The sequence below is a fragment of the Spodoptera frugiperda genome, chromosome 29, assembly GCF_023101765.2.
Source record: "Spodoptera frugiperda isolate SF20-4 chromosome 29, AGI-APGP_CSIRO_Sfru_2.0, whole genome shotgun sequence".
Classification (NCBI taxonomy): domain Eukaryota; kingdom Metazoa; phylum Arthropoda; class Insecta; order Lepidoptera; family Noctuidae; genus Spodoptera; species Spodoptera frugiperda.
In genome coordinates, this window is record NC_064240.1 from 12,287,799 (window position 1) to 12,310,912 (window position 23,114).

General features: G+C 35.6%; 1 protein-coding gene across 3 annotated transcripts in view; it reads right to left on the reverse strand.

The window, feature by feature from the left end:
• LOC118268698 (protein GDAP2 homolog) overlaps positions 1–23,114 on the reverse strand; it is a 103,404-nt gene that overhangs the window by 4,271 nt on the left and 76,019 nt on the right. For all 3 annotated transcript variants that reach the window (XM_050706446.1, XM_050706445.1, XM_050706443.1), the window contains exons 8-11: positions 1,403–1,556; positions 906–1,045; positions 514–568; positions 102–245 (exon numbers count right to left, since the gene is read on the reverse strand). In XM_050706446.1, coding sequence (XP_050562403.1) covers positions 102–245; positions 514–568; positions 906–1,045; positions 1,403–1,556 — 493 coding nt within the window. The remainder of the gene's footprint in view (positions 1–101; positions 246–513; positions 569–905; positions 1,046–1,402; positions 1,557–23,114) is intronic.

Genomic DNA, 23,114 nt, shown 5'->3' on the forward strand with positions numbered 1-23,114 from the left:
AGATTCAGATAATCCATCAGCTCATTTGCCGTCTGATCGTAGCAAAATATCGTCTACAGTATTTATTTCAGTTGCCAATAATATCTTAGTAACTAACTTACCGTCATATCGTATTCGGTGACGAAGGCCGGTACATCGAGCTGATCTCTCGCCATCACGGAGTACAAGTACTCCACTCCAGGAAGATTGTGTACTTTCGCCTTGATCGCCGGCGCCATGAATGTGGTGAACCACCACGTCATCATCTGAAAACAATCAGTTTCTTTTTAAATTTTGCCTTCTTTTGAGGGGGAAATCATCCAATGAGTTCTCGCGCCTTTGGCGAGGTACGAGGGAGCGTCAGACTCTTACTGACCAAAAACCACCCTGTCCCCACTTCTGCTTTTTGAACCGGAGCTCCGGTAACCCGCTAAGTAGTCCGCAGCTTGGGTAAATTTTGCTCTACACTATATTTCATTTCTTATGACAGTACGAGTAACAACTACAATATGATGAGTAGGTAGGTATATTTACCTTTGTCCAGAACGTGGGATGTACAATGTAGAATGCTTTGAGGTTCTTCTTATATCTGGAAATAAGAAAAAACACATATTTAGGAATATACGTTGAAATAAAGGAACAACTACATATAGCCTACTACTACTACTAACCTATACATAAAAACACAATCAAGAATATTACTTCGAAAGGCAGGCAGAGGCGAGCAAAAGAAACACCTGCTAGTTTTGCCAGTACCTACAAGTTTCATCTAATGGATGGCAAACTTATTGTCATATGTTGGACTCAGTTTTAAGATTCTGGTTCCGCCATCCCCTTTTCAGTAATCCAGTCACCCGTGGAGTTAGTCAAAGTTCATTAAATAAGTTAATTCTGCTGAACAGAAATTTGTCATGTCGCATACGTACTTGTAAGGCAGCACGGTGTACACTTCTTTGAGCCAGGAGAACGGCGGGTGGTTGGCGGAGGAGGCGAGCGTGTGGAAGTAGGCGATCACGTAGTCCCCGCGGACTATGGGGTCCAGCAGCTTGATCAGGTATAGGAGAGCCTGGAACATGGAAACATATTAGATAGGTTATGACGGCATAGGTTGACAAGGATGACAATAGAATTAAGTATAGTCAGGTATGATTCTGATACTAACAGACACGGAACTGTATTTGAAAAGGATCTTGTATAAGAATCATCATGATATAGATGATGTGCATGAGTCTACTAGGCAGGTATCTAAAGAAGACTTAACTAGTAAGCTAAACACTTTCTGCAAAGAACATAGAGAGGTACCTGAAGTATACACGTATGTGAATTTTCTAAAATAATAGATCTAGTTTCTCTGGTCTGGGTTTGTATTAAGCGCTATGCTAGTGCAGGATTCAAAGTAAAAATATACGAAGCAAATGCTCACCTTATCCAAGTCAATATCTCCAATAGGGAACCACTTCCCGATGAAGACGACGACGGGCCTGCCGAGCCTGTCCACTCCGCTCTGGTACAGGCAGCCTATGCCTGAGATCTCGCTGAGATCCTCTGTGCGCGCGCGACGGAGAAGTCGCTCATATCTGAGGGAGAAAGAGAAAGGATCTTTTAGTATGATAGTTATTAGAATTATGAAATAACACATTATGTTAACTTTTGTATAGAGTAAGTACATCATTGTTAAACTTTTGCCTAAAATGGTCTTACTGTTGACATTTAATGATTACTTAACCCAGTCCTTAATAATGGTTTTCAGTACAAAATCGTTACTAAGGATAGTATTAAGTAATCTTTAAATGTGTCTGAATGCGGCAGTTAGATCATTTGGCGCCCGTTGTATACTGAGATTCTACTGAAAATGCCTAATTTAATAGGAAAATACACCGTATAAAGACATACATAGGTACAAAAATCGCTTCGACGTGCCAAAATTTCACACAGCACTACCACAAACTCTAAAGAAAATGGAGCTGGAAAATAACTCATCCACAATATTTATTCACGTTTCTGATTTATTAAATCTCACTTTCAAAGAAAATCATTGAGAAAGGTTCAAGATACCCATATTCCTTTTATCATATAACGCATCAAACCGTTTTCAATGCAAAAATAATAAACAGGTCCATTCTACCAAAGTATTTATTTTAATTCAATATGTTCGTCTTGCCCTTGGCCTAAAATTCTCCTGTAAAACGACCAGTGTTGATTGAGCTATCCTCCTGAAAGATTTTGATGGTGTTGCGTGTCTGTGTATAATGGTGGTATGAGCAAACAGGTCTATTTTGAGCTGCACTACCCATCAATGACGTAGAAGAAGTTTAAGAACGTAGAACTAATATCGGAAAGGATATAATATGTTGGGGCTTTTTGCACATTACTTTATACTTTATGGCATTCATAATAAGGTTTTGTTTTGTTTGATCTGTGCATTGTGAATGGTTGAAGTATTTTTGGTTATACCTAATCTTAAAGAAAATACATTCTAAACTATTTCCATGATATAGAAATATATCATAATATATATTCGAAATAATCGTTAAAGTCCTACACGTAGCGATTTCGCGCATTAAATCTTGAGTCGCGTGCTTAATGTATATCTACTATGTTAGTAATTGGCAACATAAATTAGGAACAATACTTCGTTTAAACACCATTAATTAGTAGTTAATCTGTTGCATAATTGTTCTGTTTTGTTTTATAATGGCTACTTAAATAAGCAAGCAATATTGTATAATGTTCCACTTTCTTGAAACCACATTAAAACAGATTAAAAAATAAACGAATCATAAAGTGGCGCTTAGTATCTAAAATCTAAATAATCAAAAACTTCTTCATAGATACTTACTCCGTATACAATCAAAATAAGACTTTAACACACAAAGATAGAGTTAAAATTCGTGTGCGAGATTGACGTCTTTAATGTGACGTTGAAAATATGGCTGCTTCTTCGTAAATATTTGTTTAGTAATTAAAATATTTTAATTGCAAACACGTTTGTTCTCGGAACCGCATTGCGGGCACATTTTATTGAGGAATAACCTTGTATGTTCTAAATATCAAGTGACGATGTCAAGGAAGATTTAGTATGCGACATTGATAAAAGAATTAACGAACAGTTTGTAGTCATCGTGGAGCCGTATTTGAGTAACATAGTGGTCGGTAAAGGATTACCTATTACCTAGATTTAATTTTATCAACTTTTCAGTTATTTATTTATTTTAAACTTTATGTACAATCATACAATGGTGGACTTAATGCCAATTTGGCATTCTCTAACAGTCAATCTTAATGTGTACCCTGTAACATCGGTAACAGTTATGTTATACATAAGTCAAATGCAACAGGGAAATAATTAATTGCCGAGAATTGAAAAGCACAATAGTACTTTAGCCTGCCCACAAAACCCTTTGTTCAACAGTTGAACTTGCAACCAATCAACAAATTAATAAAGGAGTCTTTCACCTCTATAAAACACAGCACAATAAAAACATTAAGTATATTCTCGTACAAAGTGCAACCACCCTACTATTTCTGTTCCAAAGCCCTTCACAAAGGAAAAATACCAAACATTTATCACACGCCGCGATGAAAAGGAACTTTTCCTTAGAAAATACGCCACAAAAATCATGATTAATCGACATTCTTAGTTCTATTAATAACAGTTTTATTTTTAGACAGACCTACGTATTTGTTGCAATCAATGAATCATAAGTCACGTACATATCAAGTTATACAGAACCAGTTTATCATGGCCTCTCTTTATATCATCTTTCAGCACATTCGACGGTCAGTTTATACTGGTTGTATAGCTTCATGTGTAGTCTTACTATGTGTACTATGCTTTGTTTGAACGCATGGTGCTTCGTTTGTGTGTTTTATTTATGTTGAGTTGTTCCATTTCCGTACACGCAGGGTGGTAGAGGAATAGTTAATGCGTGTGACGTCAAACATTCATTGACTGTGTCGATGCTTTTGTGATACGAATGATTACTGATTTTTTATTCATTTTGAGTGATATTACTAAGTAGACGGGAAAATAGAATACATTTGTCAATACCTCTACTTTTGTCGCGTGTTTAAGGTAAGCGTCCACAGGCCCGCATCGTACGCATCGCACGCAATGGATTTTAGTTTGTCTTGTATAAAAACTCATACAACTGCGTCCACTGATCCGCATCGTACGGACCGCAGCATCAGCAATGCCTACATGCGATGCGTGCTGATGACGTCATACGGAATGCCTTTACAAGCCGATAAGGGACTATTCATTTTTAAACTGCGATCTCCAACCCGCCTAGCAAGGAGGTTATAACAAACCTTCTTTGATAGATGTAGATGTAAAGTCTAGCGGTGGATTATTACGGGCTGAAGATCTTATTGTTACGACTCGCATTCAGTTTCACCCACGTAATCTGAATAAAAATATTACGTCGATCAATGTAAAATGGATTCTTTCAATAAAACTTTCAAAATAGATTTATTTATTTATTTTGATACTTTAGAACGGAATTCGATATAAATAAATCGTGCGTGATTTTATTTATGTGCGCTCAAAGTTTACATAACTAAAAATAAACTTGCAGTTAAATTTATATTTAGGGAAAAATACGTCAATAAGATTCTATATGCGTCGCGAGAACGATGAACGATGTTGTTTTTAAAAAACAACATTCGATAGCTGAACGAAAATCGTACTAAAAATAAAGGGCAAAAGAAGCTTAATTCTTTGGAAATAATGAAAAATAATAAAATTTTCCCGCACGGAACAACTCTTTGTGTGATCCATAAATTTTTGCTTCGGGTCTGGGTGTCATGTTGTGAAATTGTATGTTTGTAAACGCACTCACGACACAGGAGAAAATTCTAGTGTGGGGCAACGTAAAAAAGAAAAAATCATGTCTTATACAGGCCTATATATAATACTAATGAAATAAAGACGTTAAAATATTCAATATAAAATAGTTTTCTACCATATTGAAGTAGACCACGCGTTCTATTGAAAGGCCATCATATCAAGCGATTGAACGAGCTCTAACATAAAACGGTAACATTATGTTTTATGGTCAGAATTCTGTTTAAGATCGTTTTATGTGCATTTCACGGTCAGTTACTGCTGACCTATATACAGTGCTTTAGGTAAACATTTCTTTTTTTATTGTTTTTGTATGTAACTAGCTTTTACAGATGTCTTTATCTGTAGTAATGCCTGGGTACGTCCATACACTCGACTGTGTGTTTGCTAAATTTCAAGAGTGGTTGATTGGATAAAAGACTAAGACTGTGGAGGACTAAGGGGGAGGACTTTATTCAACACTGGACGTCTCTAAGCTGATGATCATGATGGTGATTGGATAAAAGTAAAACAGACATATGTTCATAATATTGATTAGATTGGGAAACTATGTTTGTTTTTTTCCATACACTTAGAATTTATACGTTTTTAATTCGTTGAATCCTAATACGGACGGATGGAATGGTAGTGAACGCAAGATATCTGATAGGAGAGTACGGATAAATAAGATCTGCTCATAAGATAGGGCTTTATAAGTTCTATAATATGCTAGAGGTGGTCATGTAAGCAAACTCAATACAATTAGACCAACGAGGTAATAAAATGTTATCGTTTTTATCGAGCAAGCAACCACATTACAGCGATTTCAAGAAATCTGTTGCGGAGTTTTGTTACAATAGCTAGTACTACACTTTAATATAAAACTAGCTTCTGCCAACGGCTTCACCCGCGTTCTAGTGGCATAAAAAGTATCCTATCACCCAAGTCAGTTCATACTCTGTCTGTATACCAAATTTCATCAAAATCCGTTCCGTACTTTCAGCGTAATCAAACATCTTAACAAACATAGTTTCACATTTATAATTTTGGTGTGATTGGCACATTTATACAAACATTAATAAGAGATACCATATAAAGCACACTATGATAGCCAACAAACCTTTTCATACCGCATAACAGTCTCCTAAAAGCCTGACTTACAGGGTTTTGTAGGTACAGCCCTAAGGTACAAAACCCAACCTAATCCCAAAGCCAAAAGACACATATTCCAGAATCCCGACCCCACACATCTATTAATAGCAAGTACTAGCGTACATGCGTATTAAATGCCTCGTTTAGACGCACTATACCGGAGACTCGGTTCATACTAGCCGCAACTGGTTGCCAGTGTCAATGCTAAGTGCATTAGTGACGTATAATGTAGGATACGTTAGTCAGCCTAGCGGAAAAATACTACGATCTTTACTGTGTCCTATGTTATAACATGCAATAGAAAAAATATTCAAATTAGGTGCATTTATAGTCCAGTCAAATAAGGCAAAATTAGGTAAGAATCTCGGAATGCGAGATACCCAGTTGTAATTTTGTATATACTTGTTTATTGACCCCCTAAAACTTGTCTCAAAACCTACATATGGTAGGGTGTAAGCAACCCTAAAAATTTAGGGTCAAAGGGCCCAAAAATCGGTTTTTTCGAAATATCTCATTTCCTATGGGTTTTTGGTAGTTGTATTCAATAGCAATATTGTGAAATACAAAATTGTCTACAACTTTTGTTTAAACTTTTTTTTCTTTTTTTTTATACGGTGAACCGTTTTCGAGATAGAGGGCGGAGAGGGCGCGGTCACTGCATCTCTTCAAAAATTTTTTTTTTCGTCTAACCTATCCGTGATTGTTGTCTATGGATAGGACATTAAAAAATACGTCATGGTTCCTAAAACCATTTTTCGTCAAAATCAATCGTTTGAAAGATAGACGCTTCCAAAGTGGAAAAATGAGGTCTATAGAATGTGTCCTGCCCTCTAATTTTTAAAACAAGTGAGTAAGAAAACTAAAAAAAATATATGCTGTAGATTTTAATGGAAACTTTCAACGAAAATTGGTTTGAACGAGATATCATATATAGTTTTTAAGAATTGATACATTTAAAAAAAAACACACTTAATTTTCCACTTTCTCAATTCTTTTAATCAATTCTTAAAAACTAATTATGATATCTCATTCAAACCAATTTTCGTTGAAAGTTTCCATTAAAATCTACAGCATATATTTTTTTTAGTTTTCTTACTTACTTATTTTAAAGGTTAGAGGGCAGGACACATTCTATAGACCTTATTTTTCCACTTTGGAAGCGTCTATCTTTCAAACGATTGATTTTGACGATAAATGGTTTTAGGAACCATGACGTATTTTTTAATGTTCTATCCATAGACAACCACCACGAATAGGTTAGACGAAAAAAAATTTTTTTGAAGAGATGCAGTGACCGCGCGCTCTCCGCCCTCTATCTCGAAAACGGTTCACCGTATAAAAAAAAAGTTTACACAAAAGTTGTAGAGAATTTTGTATTCTACAATATTGGTATTAAATGCAAATACCAAAAACCCATAGGAAATGAGATATTTCCAAAAAAGCGCAAAAAAACGATTTTTGGGACCTTTGGACCTTAAAATTTAATAGTTGCTTACACCCTACCATATGTAGGTTTTGAGACAAGTTTTAGGGTGTCAATATACAAGTATGTACAAAATTACAGCTGGGTATCTCGAATTCCGAGGTGAATTCCTAAATTGACTGGACTATTAATCTATACTTAAGATGAAGAGTTTGTTTTATTTGAATGAGCTAATCTACGGAGCTACTGATTCGAATTGAATTATTTTTATTTTTGTGTTAGATAATACATGTATCTAGGAAGGCTACAAAATATCACGCCCTATTGCATGGGATGTATAACACAAATTGTTTGGATAGTGCCATTACGTGCCGTAAAGCGCCCCTCTACCCGTGACATTGCATATTGTTGCACATCACGATATGACCAAGAGGAGTCGAGCAGCGGGTGAAAACCGTGTGAGCGTAGTTAGTTAAGTATATTATGTTTAGATCTAAGTACCTACACAAGACATATTATGTCGTATGTTTATACGTACTTGTATCATTTTGAATTGAATTGCATGCTAGTGCGTTATTTACTCAACTACACGTAAAACCTTGTTGTCATTTAACGTAACATGACTATAGTATAATTACATTTATTTCTTATCAAATTTATTTCAAGAACAGTTATAATTTATTTAGAATTTGTCGAAAATAAGCAGCAATTTGTTGTATCATTTTGACATTTAAATGAATTGTTATCATTCTGAATTTAATTTAATTTTATGACATTTCTCTTCATGTGTGAAACTGGTTACGTTACGTACTAGGTTTGCATATTACGCCAATTTCATTTTATATGAATAAAAGAAATACTAAATTAGACGTTTTCTCTTTACGAATTAATTAATTTAAATTAAATTGACATGACAGGGTAGTAAACGTCAAAGTAATTAATACTTAATTTGAATGATATACATACAAGTATGTATATGTAAATGTAATTCTGTCATCTATTTACACTTTGACTATCTTTAATTAGAAATATGACATGTCTGTGTCAACAGTAGCGGAACTTGGATTTATAGTCGAAGATAAGGTTGATAAACAAGCATGATGTCAGTAAGGAAATATAATTACAACCTATATACATAAGTAAGGCGTGGAAACTATTCAGCGACATTTTCTTCCAAGATGAGAAAATATAGAAGGGATAAAAGGTCAACTCCCTTTTTGTACCACATAATGATCAATTAAGTTTAAACTAAACTAGCAAATCCGGCGAACTCCGAACGGAATTGGAAAATCATTATTTTCCCTGTTTTTCTGCTTTTCTCTTGAATTTTTCCTAAATTTTCTTTGCTATAAACCTCATAGAGCGCGAGACCTTTCCAACGAATGCAAAACTGTGGAAATCGGTTCGTGTTCTAAAGTTATGGAAGACCCAACTTATTTTTATATTATTATAGAATAACTAGGAGTGAAAAGTCCTAAAGAACTTTAGTATTACACGAAAATATTAAAATCTTAAACCTTTCCAACTAAAAATTCTTAAAACAGTGTACCAACACTATTTACTGAGCAGGTCAAGTGCTTTCCAGAGGTTGAATACGTCGCGGAGTATCTCAGAAGTAGTATGGAGTACGACCTCCGACAATGCACTGTGACCTAAAGGGATGGGAGGGTGTGGTGCGGGGCGCGACTCGTCTGGCGCCGCGCCACCGCGCCGCCCGCCCATTGAGACCTGACGTCATCGCCTTGGGTACATAACTTATATATACCTATACTGTACACTGTATACCCCACTTATAGGTACCTATACACTGTATACCCCACTTAGACGCACTTCCAACGGAGTTAGAACGCGTTTTTATTTGATGCCACCGCTAACCTTTACTTTTATTGTTTTTGGATTCCATTATTTGGTTGCTACCTTGAACTATAGCGTCGTAGATTTTGTAGAGGGCGAACCTATTTCGTTTCGGTGTTCAATTTTTTATACAGAAATCGTTTAAGTGGCGATGGTTTGGTTTAAGAAATGGTTTTCTATTTTATACTATGACTATGTTCCACATCATATAACACTTCTACCACTGTCTACTCCTTCGGGTCTTAAAAGACTAGTCAAAAAAGATCTTTTTCGCAAAGAAGCTACACATTTTCCAGTACTTTTCCTCCGTATAGAACGCGTCGATATTTAAGATCGTTATATTAAAGTCTTGCTTGTCAAATTACGGACAATAAGAGCACATTCAGACAAAGTTTGCAAAGAAATTGTGAACGTGACGCGACTTTGGAATCTGCGAGGGTTTGCGCACAATAGTCGAAGGTTCGGTAGCTTGGGCTACAGGTTTTTCATTATTAAGGATAATGACGGTGCATTTGTCTCTGTTTAACCCTATTGGAGAGAGGATTCATGTGTTATGTTTACTAGTAAGTATAAATTCTGGATTTTCAAATAAACAAAGTTACAATTATAAAGAAAGTATTTAAAATACTAGGTAGAGATGATCTAACGAAATAAACATCCCCTTATCTATGTTATTGGGAAACAAAGGAGAAGTTACTAAGGCTACATTTTCTTGCATAATTCTAGTCTTCTAAGACATATGACTACAGTCGTTGTACATAAAAGTAAGTACATCGTCGTCTGCTGTTCAGTCCACTGGATTCGATGACGTCACAAATGTGTTTAACGTTTGTTTAACCCGACCTAGCTTTTATGTAATAAAATGCGAAGATGTAAAAATAAAAAGGTGAATTGGTAAACCATTTTTATTGCTTTTAGTCTAGACTCTAGTTTTGTGGTATTTTGACGTTGAACTATCGTGGTGTGTTTAATGAATTCTAAACCTAAATATCATTGCTGTAAAGTTGAGATTATAATAAAGAAATTTGGGACAGTTTGATGTGTTGTACCATTCTCTGTATTACAAGCCCACGATCGGTGTTCCCATTTCGTAGAGTTGGGTCAAGTTTAGACGATTATTGGGTTTTCGGGACAATACATTTATAAATATTTTATAAGCTAACTGTGTTACGCAACGTCAATGGGCTGTTATTTGAAATTAGAAGCGGGCATTTTGTATAACGTTCTTAAAAAATAAATGTAGGTATTCTTTGTCGTTGGCAGTTTTTATTTTTTATTTTAGAACACTGCAAAATTATCATAAATGTATTTTTTTTTATATTTTTTTATTACTTATTTAACGACCTAGGAAGAATCACGTAATTGATTATTTTAATGGTAAGTAGCAAAGCAAGAAAAGTATTGTAATTTTTATGAATTTTATGAATGAATGTTGACCCAATTTAGAATATGACTTATATCATTCATACTGTTGCAACTGACGAGTAACAGCTGGCTGCAACAGCTACCATTGACCCAATAAATAAACTGGATTGATTAATGAATACTATTGTGTTGCATCCCATCGGTATTTGTAAATAAAGTTATATACAGAATACTAAATACACATTAGAGCACCTAGCTTCATTGACGGATTCAGACTGACAGTATCTTAACTGACTGTCCACTGATAGACTTATTCATTTCTTTATTTGTTGACATTTCAAAACATAGACTTTGACATTTGCATCGTAATTCGGTTCATTACAAAATCACAGAAATATTAAAAGTGACTGAGAATATGTTGTAATAAGTTGGTTTTGGCGGACCTGTATATTTTATGTAAACTACAAAATATATGTGGATACTGTCTTCTCTATTGCAAAGAAAAAGCTTGACGTTCAAATCAGAACATTTGTTATATATAAGTGAAAATGCCTTGGAGATCCAATTAGGAGAGCACAAAATATGATGTAACGACATTGTTATCGTAAAAGAGATCCCGTGTTCCCGCCACTTGACGGCAGACATCTTGGATGTTATGTCAAACACCACAGAGCAGGGCGCTAAGTTTTTAATGTTTTTTTTTTACGTCACGCCTTTTATCCCCGAAGGGTTAGGCAGAGGTGCACATTATGGCACGTAATGCCGCTATACAATGTACATCCACTTTTCACAGTTTACGTTGTAAGTCCCATATGTGACTCCGTATTACTACTGAGAATTTGCGAAAAATCGAAAAAAGCCCTGCAACACTTCGCCCGCCCGGGAATCGAACCCGAGACCCCTTTGCCTGGCAGTCGCACTTGCAACTCGGCCATCGAGGCAGTCGTCGTAATGCAACATGTCTGTAGAATTTTCCATGATTTATGAAGGTGACCATTTCTCTAACATATGCTGTTTTATTTCGCAGATAAAACGTTTTTGATCCACGGATGTTTATAAACATAGAGGTTAAACAAAGGATTTTCTGTAGCGAACTTTAAATTTGTATCGGAAAGCCCGAACGTAATTGTTTAAAGATATTAACGCATAGCAATTATTGTTACTGGCAACCTCTGGCAACTATGAGCTCTTTGTTGATTCGTCTATCTAATACGAATCAACAAAGATCTCATAGCATTGGAACAAAGAAATCTCTAATAACCAATAAGAAGTAGAAACCGTGAGATCTCAAGACAAATATCCAAGAAAGTCTCCCTCTACACAAATTACCATTAACCTACAACAATTACTTTTTACACCGTGACAATGTCATATAAAAACTTAACTGCTACACGAAAGCACAATTTTAACGGCTGCCTTAATTAATTAGAGTTTTAATGAGTACATAAGCGTTAATTGAAACGTCACACTTATTCCTGTAAACAATGAAAACTGTATTAAGTGAAGGAAATGGTTCATCAAGTTTTAAAGGACTAATTAACTTTTGTTTCTGTAGCATTTGACAAAGATGGGACGAAACATTGAGACTGGTTAATGGAAATGCATTCTCAGAAATTATGGATGCTTTTCCACCCTCTCATGTAAAAGATAGAAGATAACACATCTTTATGTGCTATGTAGCTATGATACGAAGATGTAATAGCAAATCTATGTGGAAGTTTCCTCCGATTCTAAGAAATGTAGCTCTGCAGGATAATGGGCAGTTTGAGTATGCAAAGTATCAGTAGTAGGGAAGCCATCCATAGCACACATTCATAGTACGCCTTTTATCCCTAAAAGTGGCAGAGGTGCACATTACGGCACGGAATGTCACTGTACACTGTACCATGTGTGTAATAGGGTGAGCCTATTGATTACCGCACCGTGAATTCTGATTACAGCGTAGCAACAGATATAGATAAAGCTAGACAGTAGACACTTATTAATAAGAAAAAGGGAAAGAGATGAGAAATTCTTGTTTTTTGCTCAAGACTCGACCTGTGGCTGGATTTTTAATCAAAAGCCTGTTGCTTATTGGTGCTTTGCCAATGTAATCATGCAGTCTACGGAGTTCATAACCTTTGGTAAAGCTATCTTTACTTACTTTTCTTCAGCTGTCTCCTCCACAGGTGGCTGAGGCACGTGTGTCGATAAGTCCGGCAGTTCAACTGCCATCGTGTCCATTGCCATTTTTGCACTAGTTATTTACACTTGTGTCCTTATAGTCACGGACATGGATATGTCACAATTCGAAATTCACTTTTTACTTTGCTCTGTAATTGGAATTTTATGTGTTATACTTTTTGTGGAAATTTGTTTCAGACGTTACTCGTTACGGTATTCTAACTGGTTATGATTTGGTGTAGATATTTTTGTCAACGTATCTCGGTAAAATACAGTGAGTGAATGCTGTGTGTGTATCAAACGTCGAGATAATGAATCAGGAAGCTGTATTATCATTATCAAAACACTTTACTGCCCATAGATTACGGTAAACATGATTTTCTAAATTATCAAAGTCTGCTGATTCATGGTCACAACTAATACTGAGTTTAGTTTAAGTAAATATTGTTTTAAAATGATTTTATACTGCTATACTGTCGTTTAGATAACTATACTTTTTTCCTGTGAATTTTATTACCCGCTTTTTTCCTTATTGTAGAAATAATACCGATTGACATTTCAATGTTTTGTTAATTTCATCAATGTTTTTTTTTCATTCATACAGATATTTTGACATATTTACATCGTAGGCGCGTTTAGACGGGTGATGCTGCGTTTAGGCGTGAACATTTATTAATAAAAAAATATATTACTAACAATTGCTTCACTATTTTTAGTTATTACTTCACTATATAAACATACTTAGCTTAGACAAATGAAACACTTATACCAAGCACATATACATACACGAACTCAAGTCGAGCGTCGCTGACGTAAAACTAAAAATCGATAGTTTGAAATTCTTTGTTTGTATAAGAACGTTGAGCTGATTTCGTTCGGAGCTACGGTTTAAAACTTTATAGAGAAAATCAACTACAAAGTTTTGTAAGACAAGGATCTTTGGTATTAAAAGATAGGAGCAGGATATTGAGTTGGTTGTTGCGGAAAAATGTTCTTTGTTTTTTATTGGTTAAGTGTTATTTTACTTTGAATATGGTTTTTAATTGGGTGTTTTAGGCGTACTTAAAGGATGATTGTGTTTATGTAAAGGTTGGAATTCGTTTTTGAGAGATATTTGGACTAAGTATACAGTATTTCCTTCTCCGTATAAGAAGAAACCTTTGTCCAGCAGTGGCCACTTATAGGCTGATGATGTGATGTCATGCAGTATTTTGAAAATATTTATTATTATAGCTAATACAGCTTAAGACACTGATCCTTTGCTATTTACATTCGGTTATTGATCTTCAGAAAAAAATGGATGAGCAATGCTAATGCAAAGATTGTATGCAAAAACTCTTGTTATGAATTTCAAATAGCTTTTTGTGACGTGACTAGCAAAAATACTTTAATATTTGATGGTATCTAAACTTTATGTCATAAGACGTAGGAGCAATTTTTGTATGACAATTTGTCTATTCATAATCATGTTCAGTAAAAACAGTAATGTGACATTCTTCAATAATTAATTAAACCGGTTTGGTTAAGCCTATTGTTATTTATTACTCTTACAGTATTTTTAATTTGGCTTTACAAGCATCCACATTACAGCAATTTCAAGAAGCCGTTTGCGAAGTTTTGTAATACATAGGTACTAACTAGTAGTAGTACTTTTAATAAAACTTAGTATAACTTAGCTTCTGCCAGCGGCTTCGCCCGCGGAATGGGATTAAAAATATCCTATCACCCAAGTCAGCTTCTACCGTGTCTCTATACCAAATTTCATTAAAATCCGTTCAGTAGTTTCGATTGACTACATCCAAACATTCAATCAAACAAACTTTCAGGCGTTTATAATATGTATTAGTGTTGTCGTACTTTCTAGAGGACGACCATATAAGTTAACGAAAAACAGAACATTTTGAAGCTAGAAGCAAACTATTCTTATAAAACGTACATCAAAAGGTAGGAAGGAGTTCATAAACAACACAATACCGAAGCTTCCGTTTCAAACTCCACGCAAAAATAACGTTCATACAAATAAACACTCAGAAATTGTTTACTGCACATCTTTGGTGCGCAATTTCCGTCTGCGCCCACGCGTCTTGTTATATCTAACCCTTGTTTACAACAATTGTTACTATAACCTCTAGTAAACGGATTTGTTCCCGGAATTTATTTTAAAGTGGATATTTTTAGGTGAACACCAGTGCCCTTAGTACGAGTTTAAACGAAACTAAATGAGAGCGCATTCGGCGCTCTGATTGGTTGGTTTTTTCGCACTGGCCAATCAGAGCGCCGAACGTTTCTTTTTCGTTCAATGTGCTTTACATTGAACGAAAAAGTCAAAGTCAAAGCATTTATTTCAATTAATCCTAAATTAGGCACTTTTGAAACGTCAAATTGAATTGTCCGTCAGTCCGTCCATCAGTGAAGCTAGGTGCTCGTTCCAAAGTGTAGCTTCGAATGGAGAAGAACGAGAAAGAAAGTCCATCGTTACTCTTTAAAAAAAATGTTTTGTACAATATCTCTGATACATTATTTCGTACTAAGGGTCCAACAGGCATTCGGAAGTGAGTGTGACTGAGTTTACAGTGATGTTTATTTGTAAGTATGCGAGTTATTGCGCGCCTACACGCAATTTGTTTGTGATATAACACGCGATGTTTTTTTGTGAATAAACAGGAAAGGATTTGGTGTAAACAATTAGGTATTTCTGTTGTAGTTTCTTGATGACGACTTACAGATGTGTTGTAGGTCGTAGGTACACTAACACTACAACGTAGGTAGGTTGAACTTATTTGGTATGAGGAGCTCTTGAGAAAGAGACGAGACGATATAAAATGACGTAAACTATACTTTTAATTCGTTTTCAGGTTTCTAGTGTACATGTTATGTTGATTAACTAAGTTTTAAGAAATTAAAAGCCAAAAATTCAAGTCACGTTATCACAAAACGGTTTGGACATCAGATGACCGACAAACTCTGTGTATATAAAGAACAAAGACGAATTTAAAACCGATGATCTGCAGAATAAAAATTAAGTATCCACAATCTAAATTCTATGAAACCATTATTTGTAAAGACTAGTTGTATGATACACAATTACAAGAAGCAAAACGTCAAGCCTTTTATCCTCGAAGGGGTAGGCAGAGGTACACAGGCACATTACGGCACGTAATGCCATTGTACAATGTACAACCACTTTTCACCAATTGTTCTATAAGTCCATGTGGTAACCATTATGGCACGTAATGCCACTGTACAATGTACACCCACTTTTCACCAATTGTTTTATAAGTCCATATAATAGGGGTGAGCCGATTGCCATATACTGGACATAATACCAGTACCCGTGCTACTACTGAGAAATTGACTAAAAAACGCCGAGTAATACTTTGCCCGACACGGGAATCGAACCCGAGACCCCTTGCCCGGCAGTCGCAATTGCGACCACTCGACTAACGAGGCAGTCAATTACAAGAAGTTGTATCACAAAGCGCGGAAGCCTGTAATTCATCAAAAGATCCCTTTGATAGCATTGTTTGACATGCGCTTACATCTGTCACCTTGACAGGAGGCGGAATAGTGGACACAATTATTTACGTCATTGAGTTGCTGTTTACTACGGTTTTGTACGTCCTTTGTGAACCAGTTTAATGTTTGGGTCATGTAAAATAGTAATATTATTACCGTCAAATACCTACGGTACTTATTATTTATTTTGTACTTTCATTTCGTATTTGGCAGTACCTAATAGTTAAATATGGCGTAAGTATCAACTATCGTTTTCTTTTCTTCTCCTCTAATAATATCTTCTAAATTATTTCGTTGCGGGATCCAAAACAGTCATTTATATCGACGGGGACGCGCCCGGACTTCAATGTTCCGGTGTTTTCATGGTTGTATCTACTGTAGATCCTGGCTTACAGGAGTTGCAGCGGTATGGGAGGTTGCGGCGGGCTTGTCCCATTTAAACAAATATGGCGTCCATAGCTATAAGGATAAGTAAAAGATTTTATCGATACAGGAAAACATGGTTAGCTGGAACTGCAGTTAGTGTTTTTAGGTATCCAATTATTATCCTCGTTAAACCAGGAAAGGGTTAATGTTTTTATTTATGAACGCACAAAATATTTGCGTCAGTGCTGCAACATAACCTCACTTTGTTATGGCCTGATGTACCTACGCAATAGCAGTATAAATGTTGTAGTAAAGTGCCATTATGAATAATCTGAATGAATCATCACAATTAAAAAGATTGTCTCGACATGCAATATTGTATTACATTACACGATTGCTGGGCAAAGTCTTGATAAAGTAATGTTTGATTTCATATGTTTAAAAGAAATGTACCAATTTTATCATATATGCAATATTTCAAAATGTCTTTATCATCTACATTTTGTTAATATTGATAAAGGATTAAACTAAACTATTAATAGAGTTCCTTCCTTTCACTTCGACTCTACTCATTTCGGAACTAGTTCAATAGAAACCCTGTCTACAGTCTTAAGTAGGATTTAATTGATTATCTAAGTTTAAATCCATGTCAGTCTGGGTGTCCATATCGGCTTACATGGATTTCCCATCAAGGGAAGGAAGCTTTACTACAACCATGTGTTTACGCACGAATTACGGCAATGTGAAAATATCACATGGTGTCATCGTCCATGTCTTTTCCCATGGGATTGTACTAGTGAGATGGGCAGCTACGCAGTTGTTATTCAATAGTGACATGGGTTCTCAAATTACTGAATTTTGCGTAGATAAATAATTATATATGAACGCTAAATGAATTCATGATCGCATCCACGGTGTCCATAAATATGATTTAAAAGGAAACTAAAAGCAACAGGTAATGAAAATAACCAATGACAGTAAAAGGAAAAAAGAACAGTATTATTGCATACACAAGGATCATTATATCCCCAACACAATTTATGTTATGAAGCCACATAGCGTTATCTTCATTCATTTTGTTAAATGTTCTTTCCAAGGCTTCATCAAATTCATCATATGGGTTCATAAGGGCTGATATTCGTGACTTGGAGTCTATTAACAAGATTGGCTTCCCGCGGGGGCTATTTCCATCACAATGACCACGATACGCAATAACGCGTATGTAATTAACTACACATGGTGGTCTGTTGCGAATGAATGCATGTTACGCTTCAATACCGCTGTAAAATCTCTCGTCACAAAACTGGTAGCTAGTATTTTATGAAAGTGTTCATCATGAGCCAAAGGGTTATCTTCCGACCCTGGAACACTGTTTACAACTATTCTAATAATAATGCCTTTTCCAACTCTGTCCTTAATTCCGTTGTTTTCTTTTCCTATAATTGTTCTATTAAGATTTTAATCGCCGTCGATTCCAATTAGATTAGACTGAAAAAATACTCATTCAGTTAAACCCGGTCGTTTGTTTCGTCTATTTTTGTCTTGTTTATTTTAGGAACATTGACAACGAACCGTTCTCTGTCCATTGAGACTGGTGTTTCATTTTCTGGTATTTGTGTCTTGTCGTTTTTATCAATGGCTATAATAATTTGTACTTTACTTGTATATAGATGGTCGATAAATTTTATTTTTGGTTAAACGTATCACATATTTGTCTAACCCTTTAAAGAATAATGGAAGCGATGTAAAACAAAAAGTACACCTATTTTAAAATTTTGAAGAACGTTATTGTATCTATTTGACTTTCAACAAAGTAATAAAAACAGATGAATCGATTTGTCCGTAACTTTGACTGAAGGAACAAATATTATTGTTTCAGATTCACGATTTGTTATTTTTATGTCGGTTTCATGGTTCTCTCTTATAGGTTAAGTGTTCAAAGCCGTGTTGCTTGCCAATTTGAATCAAGGTTTATGGCTTTCTTCAATTTTCTTTTGTATTTATCTTGTATCAATTGCAGTTGCATTTCCTTTATCTTCTGAAATTACTTATTTGTGTCTGTCTGTCTCTTTGGCATTATAATATAATATCTTACATTTTAGTTACTCGTTTTATCCGTTAGTTTCATCTCAGTTTGAACTTGCCTATGAAATTTTAGAACAAAAATTTTTAACCGACGCGAAGGAAAAGTTTGCCTTTTTGTAATAAAATAACTTTCAAAGTCAGCCTTCACGACAAAGTTTAAAGTAAAGAATCTGAGCTATGGAATATTTTAGAGCAAATTAATTATAAGGCTAGACTTCAGTCTAGAACAGATTATGTGACAACTGATAAGTGTGACTGACGGGCAAGGTTGTGAGCACATTGGCTAAAAATAGACAATATAGGTAAACCATGGAACAAAATGATAGGAAGCTGATGTTTTTACGTATAGGTACTCTATTACATGATCTTAGTTAATATTAACGACCAAATTCTGACGTCAATTAAATATCACATCACATCACATCAACAGCCCATAATTTACCACTGCTGACCAAAGGCCTTCTCGCACGTAAATTAAATTATCATTTTACAAAATCAAGAAATATAAAAATACTTTGTCCGATTCTTGTATTGCTTAGTAGTGGCTTTTGTTAGATCAGTTAATACATATCAACACCCAATTAATATTAAAATGAGTCACTAGAATAATAAATCAGTCATATGTTAATATTTGAATAATGCTAGTTACTCTGTTTTTTTTCCTTCACCGTTATCTGCCGTACTTAGTCATTGTACTGTGTAACGTTTGCACTTGAAACATTAATTTCTAAAATGTAACGTTTATCACAATAATGTTCAGCGGATGTGATTGTTTGAATATTATGCGATTGTTTCATAATGAGCGTAACAGCAGCAGTTTCACAACACTGCACGGCATTATGTGCAACCGTGCATATGCAACAATAAAAACATTCTAAAAATGGACATTATGACCGCCTCGCCTCGTTCTCAATTTCATTCGTTAATTAACAACAAAATGACTAGAAAGTACGAGCGTGAACTATTGTACTACACAACTACTGGTGTCGTTAATCCATGCTTTATTGAAGTTGTTAATTAAAATTGTTTTCATAACTCGTGAAGCAATTGTTCAGAGTTCGTGGTTATCGCCTTTGACATTAACAAATGGAATACCAGCAAATGGATTTATATCGACTCGGTTCTCGATAACACGATCCTATTTGGCTGTAACCTTTTCGAATGTTAAAACACTACCCACATCCTGAGCGATATTCACTAAGCGAGTAATGTCTGAAACATTTTTCTTGATACCAATGTGACATGTAAGTAATCAATTGTAGGGTACACAGGAGTATAACATACGTTTCTGCGGCGTTACATTAAATACTGAGCACTTATATCACTTCACATTCACTCAATAGTCGGGTACAGTGTATAACATGAAACTGTTGTTTATAGAAGGCAAGGAGGCGAGCGTGCGTGCGGCTCCGTCGAGGTTCGCGGCGCAACTGAAGGGGGCGCAGAGTTAGCCGGCGAGAGATGCGCGCCGCGCCGCCCCCCACGGGGTAAATTACCAGATAATTTGGGTAATTTATGTGTTCTACGTTCGGAAAATTCGTGTTTTTCAGCGTCAACGTGAGCTTGTTGTTTACGATTTTGGCTAATAGTTAAGGATGTCCGGTGATTTAATAGCTCGAGTTCAACTAAAGATGGAAAACGTTCATTTTAACGCGACCTAGATTTAAGGCCTTGATGAAAAATTAGAATTACAAGAACTGGATTAGTGAATCAAATATTCACTGGGAACTGGGAAGACGGTGAAACTGTCTCAAGGTAAGTTACTGAGAAAATTTTAATTATTACAAAGTTTTCCTTAACAACAGAATTGGCGGAGCTGTATCAATTAATTCAGATTCTCTGGAACAATAAAGGAATCTGGTAACATTATCGTTAAAGAAATAAAAGTAAAGGTAGCAGCTGGGTTGATCGCACCCGCCCACTCTTTGGGCGGAATCGTCGGATCGATCGGTAGACTGGTTGGGCGACTGGTGGGCCGATGGTTGTGAAGCAGCCCGCCCAACCCCGCGCCCAACCTACGTCACTGGTCGTCGATATTCAAAACTTGGGGTACTTTGTTTTGATTGTTTTGTCAACAGATTCAAATTGTTGCGTCAGGGTGCTTTCCAAGATAGCCGCGTAGAACATAAAATATTGTTGTACGTTTAATGTTCTTTATTATTTATTGTCTTATGTTTTTATTGGAAGAAGAAGACGTGCTTTGTGTTTTAAGGGTTTTCTATATGCCTACTTAGGTACACGTTATCATTTAACGAATTCACGTAAGTACTACATTGTTAAAAGCGGTAGCATTTACCACGGGTCCGTACACACTCTCTTATTTCTCAATTAAATAGGAAAGTAGAATAATATCTAGATATATAAAGTTGCCTGAATTTGCAAATAACGTAGAGTTCGCTCTGTGCTTTGTTAATGCAATACACAATACTAAACAAATGTAAACCTTTGCTGTTTCTTTACCTGTCTTGGGAAAAATGCTATTGACTAGCGATAAAGCTGTAGTAGGTAGTAGGTGGATTTATAGTGCAATGTGACTAGACAGACTATCACATCGATCGCAGACACAAATATTTATTCTACGTTATTCTGCACTGGCAGGAAAAAGTCACAAAAACTTCTGCATACGAGCATCAGTACCCTTAGTACGAGTTTCCTTTACGTTTAAAGTAATCGAAACGAGAGCACGTTCGGTGCTCTGAATGGCCGGCTCGAATAAACCAACCAATCAGACCGCCGACCGCGTTCTCGTTTTGGTACAGATGCATGTGTGTACTAAAGAAAACATTGAAGAATTCGGTATAAAAATAAATTAGTTTAACATACCTAATATTACATCCGCGCTTTTTAATTCTTGGTATAAGCGAGAGGAGGAAAAGTCAAGGTAAGTACCTATATATAGCATATACATTTTACATCAGTTGTGTTTGCTTGCAATAAACCCAGACTTTGCTTTAGGTGACAGACCATGACGATCGCAGTAGTCTTGGACGAATGACGATGAAGGAGCCAGCTCATTCCTTTCAATGTGAATTTGCAAATTGGAAAGAAACTCTAGCTTTATAGTAAAACTGATCAACAATGTACAATTTTATATACAAATTGTCCATTGTTGCAACCGCAAACAGGCAATGGTGAAAAAAGAGTTTTATTAAAAAAAAAGGAATTCAATGTTTATTTTATGTAATAATAGTTGTAATCAACTGCTTAAGGCTGATGTTGCATGAATAACACGAAAACTAAAACGATTAAAATTATAAAAACAAAAAGGAATTGTAGCGTTTTTCGGGAGCGTTCCGTTTACATCCTGTATAATGTTAAAATTATTGCCAACAGGCCGGATTGTCGCATCCAAAGGCTTAAATCGAACTAGCTATAGGATTATGTAATGAAGAACTAACATTAACATAGCATATAAGCATTTTCTATTACTAATTCACTAACAACGTATGAACTACTATTGGGTCTGAAATAAACAATTTTTTTTATGTCCCAGCCTTTATGGAATAATTGCACTAAAGTGTTCTGTTTTTTACTTTAGCTTCAGATTCGAAACTACTAAACAGAAATGAGAAAAAAATATGCAAAGTTTACCCATCGTGACTCAAGTAGAGTCAATAATCGATAATACAGCAAGTTTGTTAATAAGCAATCAGTTTCATTGTGCAATTTGTAATTACGTTGTTCTTTCGTCGAATTGTTAAAAAAACACCTGAGTTTAATATTGTTCGGAGGAAACGTGTTTTTAAAGCCTTTCATGTCAATGCTGATTAATTTAAATGCTGTTTCTAATCGTTTGGTACATCCTGAAAGATGTCAAGGTGGACATAGTTGTCCATACACTTTTAAGTCTTTGACTGCCAATAGAAAACTATTGAAGGCAAATCCTCCGCAAAGGCGGTCACCAGAGACTACCACGGCGTTCAATGTGTTAAACAGTCCATATCATCAGCTGAAAGATATTGACTGTTCTTCTTCGAAGGAGGTGTTGCCTTTAGAGTGCTTTTCCACTAAAGATGTTCTAAGCTACGTTGCTGTGAATGGGTTTGGCTTCTATCAATCGTATTCATTGGTACAGATAGCTTATCACTGGTGGAAACGCACTCAGCTGAGCAGTTTTTTATATGAAAAGATGTGTGTTATGGATGGTTTCCCTACTATCGATACATCGCATACTCGAGCTGTGCATCTTCCTCGCACAACTACATAGCTACTAATCTGATACTGATCAGTGGAAACGATCATATAGTTTCACAGCTTAGCTATTATTACATTTTCGTAGCATAACTTTACTACATAGCACATCTCTGGTATAAAAGCACCCTTAACATCAAATTTGGTAGATAGCTTGGTTAAGTCACCCGATAGTTCAGATGACGCTGCAGTTCA